Source organism: Amblyraja radiata, chromosome 17 (genome assembly GCF_010909765.2).
Source record: "Amblyraja radiata isolate CabotCenter1 chromosome 17, sAmbRad1.1.pri, whole genome shotgun sequence".
In the NCBI taxonomy this organism is placed as follows: Eukaryota; Metazoa; Chordata; class Chondrichthyes; order Rajiformes; family Rajidae; genus Amblyraja; species Amblyraja radiata.
The window spans coordinates 8389728-8396290 of NC_045972.1; the positions used below are offsets into that span (position 1 = coordinate 8389728).

The window sequence follows — 6563 nt, forward strand, 5'->3', positions numbered from 1 at the left end:
ACAATAGAGGTATTTAAGAGACTTTAGATAGACATGCAGATATGCAGGGAATGGATGGATGTGGTCTTGGCAGCATGTTCAGCACAGGCAGTGTGGGCCAAAGGGCCTCTTCTTGTGCAGTAGTACCACTCTATGTTCCATGGACAAAATGGTTTTATGTCATAACTAATAGAGTCAACATTGATAGAGCTTTAGCCGATTACATCTGCAGGTCTCCATTAGGGTGAAATTATTTTGAGAATTAACAAACCAACAAGTACAGCACTTCTTAACCATGTTCAATGATATAATACTAAAATAATAGGCCCTCAACACTTTGCAAAACTCCAGCCTGCTATCAAATCAGAATGTAATAATATCACAGAGTTTGCATCAAGATAAGGGGCAGCATCCGGCTTCCTTGTGTTTGGATAGAAGAGACATTCTGGAGAAAGTCTTTGAGCAGCTCTTGCAATGATATCTCTTCACATCCGAGTGTGTCTGCAGATGTGCGCGCAGGTTTGAGCGATCTGCAAAAGCCCTGCTGCAGTGTGGACAGGCAAACGGCTTCTCCCCTGTAAAGAGCAAAAATATAAATCAGGGAGGAATGTTTCACATTACCCTTAGCAAGAAGGATGTACGATTTTAAAAAGATACCAGGCTATGGACATCACAACATTGATTTTCTTTTGACTCAGAAAAATAACCATACCCCATCCCACAGTACACCATTGGTGAATGCCCAATCCCCTGTTATGTTTAACAAATACATAAATAAACAAACTATAATAAAACCTGTGAAATAATTTGCTAAAACACCACTATAAACTGTATACTATATCATGCACTTTATAAAGCCATTTGCTTTTGAGTGGCAAATATGTTGAAATCCTAATTGAATTCCATATGCATGGACATGAAATTAAATTCAATCCAGAGAAAATGTCAACGCTCTACTGCATCTTGAACATTTTCTATTACCAGTCAGACATTCATAATATTGGAGCTCCATCTTCAGAATTTAGCCAGATGCCTCCGGCAATCCTTACAGCAGGTATGTTGCTTGGCTATTGGACCTGCTTTGAAAATAGCATGACATGAGAGGTCTGTGCTGCTCTGCCAGCAAGCAGTACTTTGGGCAACTTCAAAGGTCATCGAAATAGTTAAAAACAAAACAAAAACTCAAATTAAGATTCACTTAATTTTCAACAAATCACAATTGCAGCTCTTGCTATGAACTGTGTTACATAATTTAAATGAGGTGCTTGCTATCTATCCTACATGCCGATTCACAGCTGGATAATGGTAATCCATGTGGGGAACTTGGAGATTTCGTAGCAGAATGATAGAGGAACATAACCGCAATGCCCATTGCTTCAAACACATTATGGCTCCAGTAGAGTAATATCATGTAGTATTGAAGTACACCAATATATTTCTGAGTCTGTCTTAGGAAAGGACTATTTTTCTGCAGCAGGCATTGTATAGATGAATCAAGCCAGCAGTTGAAAAAAAAAGATAGACACAAAAAACTGGAGTAACTCAGCGGGACAGGCAGCATTTCTGGAGAGATGGAATGTGTGACGTTTCAGGTCGAGACACTTCTTCAGACCTGACCCGTCTCGACCCGAAACGTCAGCCATTCCTTCTCTCCAGAGATGCTGCCTGTCCCATGGAGTTACTTTTGTGTCTATCTTCGATGTAACCAAAGATACCAGAGGAGATACTACATCCTCTAGTATCTTTGGTTTAAACCAGGATCTGCAGTTCCTATTTACACAAATGAAAAAGGTTACATTTTGTTTTCCCTTAAGCAAAAGGTTAAATCTACACTTTAATAGTCTTTTTTCTTAAATTGGAAACCCTGATGGTGTTAATGCAAAATTCTTGCAGCACAATAAGTGTAGAGATAACATTTAATTTAATTAACATGTACTTTATATCCAATCATTTTTGCCTCCCCAGTGTTTACCTTCAGGGCAGTCCTTTGTCAGACTATATGTATGAGCCACACAGTGAGTGCCCTCGGTGGCAAAGAAGACATCACTGCTGCGCCTCCGTCCTGTTCTCATCCTCATTTTCATTGATGAACTTTTCAGCAGGTCACTGAATAATAAGCAGTGGGAACTTGGTGGTTTTTCACCCCTTTCCCTGACCCTAATGTTTTATTTGTACTTACCGGTATGTGTTCTGATGTGCCCCTGGAGGAGCCATGGTCTCGAGAAGGCTTTGCCACAGATTTTGCAGACACAGGGCAGAGTGTGAGTCCTTATGTGCATCTTCAATGCACCCAGGCTGACATATTCCTTATCACAATACTTGCAGTTAAAATATTTTGTAGTCTGTGATTCACAATGCAGCTGTCTGTGTTTAGAAAGACCAGATGAAGTATTGTATGCCTTGTGACAATGAAAACACTCAAACCTCTCCAGGATTGCTTCAGCAGTACTTTCAACCTCAAGGGTTTTCTCCTGTGTTTCACCGTCTCCTTTAAATGTGCCATTGTTTGTCTCCCTTCTCTTGGCTCTTTTGGAAAGGGACAGGCTGAGGTCATTCACAGTGTTCCTTAGTGGGGTGTTGCTGTCCCTGACAGCCAGGCATTCCTTCACACTGATCTCCAGGCTCGGCTGGCTGCTGAATGATGCTTGTGTTCCAATCTCAGCATCCAGGGGCAGGGGCAGGGGCAGGGGCAGGCACATTTGGAGACTGATCGGAGCCCTGTCCCACAGTGCTGGTGGGTCACAACTGATGGGGGCGAGAACCTCAGGCGGTGCCATCAGTGGAAATGTCAATCCCTCGTATAAATATGGCAAAATAGCCGAGGCTGCAAAGAAAGCAGAGTCTCAACTCGTGCAAGTCGATAGAAATACTAACTGGTGAAGCATGAAAAAGGATTGCCTTATCCATAATTAACAACCAGATCAAATAATATTATTTCACCTAATCATTGTGTTTAAACAAGTTTTCCAGTCCCAGCAATGAAGTATTTTTAAATGAATGGTAGTGAAAGTCTTCTTTAACAGGTAAAAATAGAGAATACAGAAGTACAATTCTTTGTGCTAACTAAACACTTTTCCCCAAGAGGAAATTGATGGCCATTGAAAAATCAAATCAAATGCTGTTTGTCAATCTCTTTAAATCCCGAATCAAATCCCGAATATCTTTACAAAAGGAATGGATCTATCCACCACTCTGCTTGCATGCATTGATTTTTGTACCAAACAGTTAACTCCCTTTGTCATTCACACTTCCACCACCACCACCACCCCTTTGCAATTCATCTATCCCGATGCGAAAAACAGGCTGTGCTGCCTTCCCTTTTGTGAGGTAAAAACCCTGGGCAATTAGCAAAAAATTCTACAGGAAATGATTCACTTAAAATAAGAGACCAACGTACCTCAGAGTGGTCCCCATAAGCCAAAATGGGAAGTCTAGTATGGAACAGAAAACAAGCCACTAAAAATAAACGACACGGGGGACTTCTGAAGGAAGAAGTTTGCTTTACAGTAAAGCGGTTTTTGTTTTAGTAGGGGGCGGCAAACAGAATACTTCAGAAAGCAGCCCAAACATGCTTGTTGCTTATTTAAGACGAATACCAGCCTGGTGCTGGAGGGCGATCCTGTGAATAAGAATGGGGACCCGCATGCAAGGCGATGCACCTGCTGAGTCGCGCTTTATCTAATAAACCGCGCTCTGAAAACTATTTACTCAGTGATTCTACCCAGAAGAATTTTTACTCTTCGATTGTGACAGGGAAAGCGCGCACATCACTGCACCAATATCAAGGCAGTGCAATTACATGTTTAAAGAAATTGACAAAGTTAATGAGAACATTCTGTCTCAACAGAAGCGAACAAGTACATTATACTCCAAACTAAATGTTTAAAAGTCAAAGAAATACAGTTTATTTGCACAGCTAATAATAACAATGTGAAATAAATCACAGTGATGTCCTTACCATTCTGGATCTCCAGTTGGCTGTAGTTGGGTTTCTTGGTGCTGCAGTGTTTCTTGATCAGGAAGGAACGGGGCATGACTGTTTATTCCCCCTTCTCCCACCGGGACGCACACAGCCTGAATGAAGTGCGCTCCCAAAGCAGCGATGCCCCAGCTCAGATCTCAAGACGGGGGAAATTAAAATAATGACAGGAATAACCAGTGCATCAGCAGGACGCGTACAGCGAGGCCGCCCCTCGCATTCCTCAATGTGGAAACTATCTGGGCAGCAGGTGCCAGCGGTCAGACCTTGTGAACATGGACCTCACGCCGGCCCAATTACACACACAGCCCTCCACACCAGGAGGAGCTAGCGCCTGTCGATCTGCGCCCTCAGTCCCTGCAGCAGAACAGGTGGATCTCAGAACCACAGCCCGGCACTTGGTAACGGGACCCTGCTATAATGGACTGCAGCGGGCGAAGCACTCACTGCACGCTGCACATGCATTACAGGTGCCGAGAGTCAAGAGTGCTTTATTGTCACGAATGTGTAGGGAGGAACTGCAGGTGCTGGTTTACACCGAGGACAGGCGCAAAATGCTGGAGTAACTCAACGGGACAGGCAGCATCTGCGGTGACCCTTCTTCAGACTGTCAAACTTCAGTCTATCTTCGGTGCTTTGTTGCATGTGTCCCAGGTAGAACAACGAAATTCCTACTAGCAGCAGAACAGTTGAATATGTAAACATAGTACACTGCAAACAATATGATCAAGGAGAAATAAAAGTTCAGTGTGTGTATATGTACACAAATACAGTACATAAATATTAAATATATATATGTCCATCTTATATATATATCTAAGCTGGAGTAACTCAACGGGTCAGTCAGCATCTCAGGTGGAAAAGAGAGAGAGAGAGAGACACACACACACACACACACACACACACACACACACACACACACACACACACACACACACACACACACACACACACACACACACACACACACACACACACACACACACACACACACACACACACACACACACACACACACACACAAAACAAAAACAGACAATAATAGTGCAAAAAGACAAATCAGCATTTTCAGTGTTTATTCATCCTATCAGTCTGAAGAAGTCTGGACCTAAAACATCACCCTGCATAGATGCTGCCTGACCTGCTAAGTTCCTCCAGCACTTCGATAGACAATAGGTGCAGGAGTAGGCCATGAGGCCCTTCGAGCCAGCACTGCCATTCACTGTGATCATGGCTGATCATCCACAATTAGTGTTCAAAAGGGAACTGCAGATGCTGGAATATCGAAGGTACACAAAATTGCTGGGGAAACTCAGCGGGTGCAGCAGCATCTATGGAGCGAAGGAAATAGGCGACGTTTCGGGCCGAGTCTGAAGAAGGGTTTCGGCCCGAAACGTCGCCTATTTCCTTCGCTCCATAGATGCTGCTGCACCCGCTGAGTTTCCCCAGCAATTTTGTGTACCATCCACAATTAGTACCTTGTTCTTGCCTTCTTCCCATATCCCTTGACTCCGCCATCTTTAAGAGCTCTAACTCTTTCTTGAAAGCATCCAGAGAATTGGCCTCCACTGCCTTCTGAGGCAGAGAATTCCACAGATTCACAACTCTCTGGGTGAGAATGTTTTCTGTTTTCTGTTCCGTATTTTATATATATTTTTAAATTGTTCATTGGTTTAGTTTAGTTTATCGTCACGTGTACCGAGATACAGTGGAAAGCTTTTGTTGCGCGTTAACTAGTCAGCAGATTACATGATTACAACTGAGTCATTAAAGTGTACAGATACATGACAAAGGGAATTACATGAATAACGTTTAATGAAACATCGGGCCCACCGTAGCGGCAACTGCGGAAGCCTCAACAGGCCCGACTATGGGTGGACAAGGGGATGGGGACTGGACTTTGTGCCTTTCCTCACAGTGGGAACCATTGTGGGGGGATGTTTTTTATGTTTAATGTTAAATTCCTTTACATTGTTATGTTGTATTCTTATTAATGTGCTGCAAAGGCAACTGGAATTTCACTGCACCAATTGGTGTATGTGACAATAAATAAACCTTTGTACCTTTGAATGGAATGAAATGCATTTTCAATGCTTTTGGAAGATATTTATATCTTTTGACTAGTTTTCTTTTACATATCATTTTGTAGATACTTGCATACGTATAATAAAAATAGATCCGCTAAAGATAGCTACAGCGAAATAAAGTGCTGAGAGATATTTAAAGTCATAGAATGATCATCATCCAATGATGAAATAGGCCAGTTGGCCTAACACGCACATGCTAACCAAGATGTCTATCCACGCTCATTCCTGCATGTGTTTGACTCATATCCACTGAAACATTTCCTATCCATGCACCTGTCCAAATGTTTTTTAAATGTTGTTTTTATGCCTGCCTCAACAACTTTGTCCAGCTGCTCATCCAGTAATCCAGCCCTGTTATTCTTAGGTGTGCCTGTACCACCAGTCCCTGTGGCTGATGTTAAGGTCTGAGAGTGAATCCATGGACAGCAACTGGCCTGGATAGAGTCCCTCAGGACTTGCTGAGACCAGCTGGCAGGAGTATTCACAGACATCTTTGATTTCTCACTACTCCATCCTGA

At 42.8% G+C, this 6563-nt stretch overlaps 1 protein-coding gene across 1 annotated transcript; it reads right to left on the bottom strand.

The window, feature by feature from the left end:
• Window positions 1-325: 325 nt before the first annotated feature.
• Window positions 326-4263, bottom strand: snai3 (snail family transcriptional repressor 3). Its single transcript, XM_033035697.1, has 3 exons — window positions 3938-4263; window positions 2159-2803; window positions 326-554 (listed from the first exon to the last, which is right to left on the bottom strand). The coding sequence occupies exons 1-3, from the start codon at window positions 4011-4013 to the stop codon at window positions 373-375; spliced, it is 903 nt and encodes a 300-aa protein (XP_032891588.1). The 5' UTR covers window positions 4014-4263; the 3' UTR covers window positions 326-372.
• Window positions 4264-6563: the final 2300 nt, after the last annotated feature.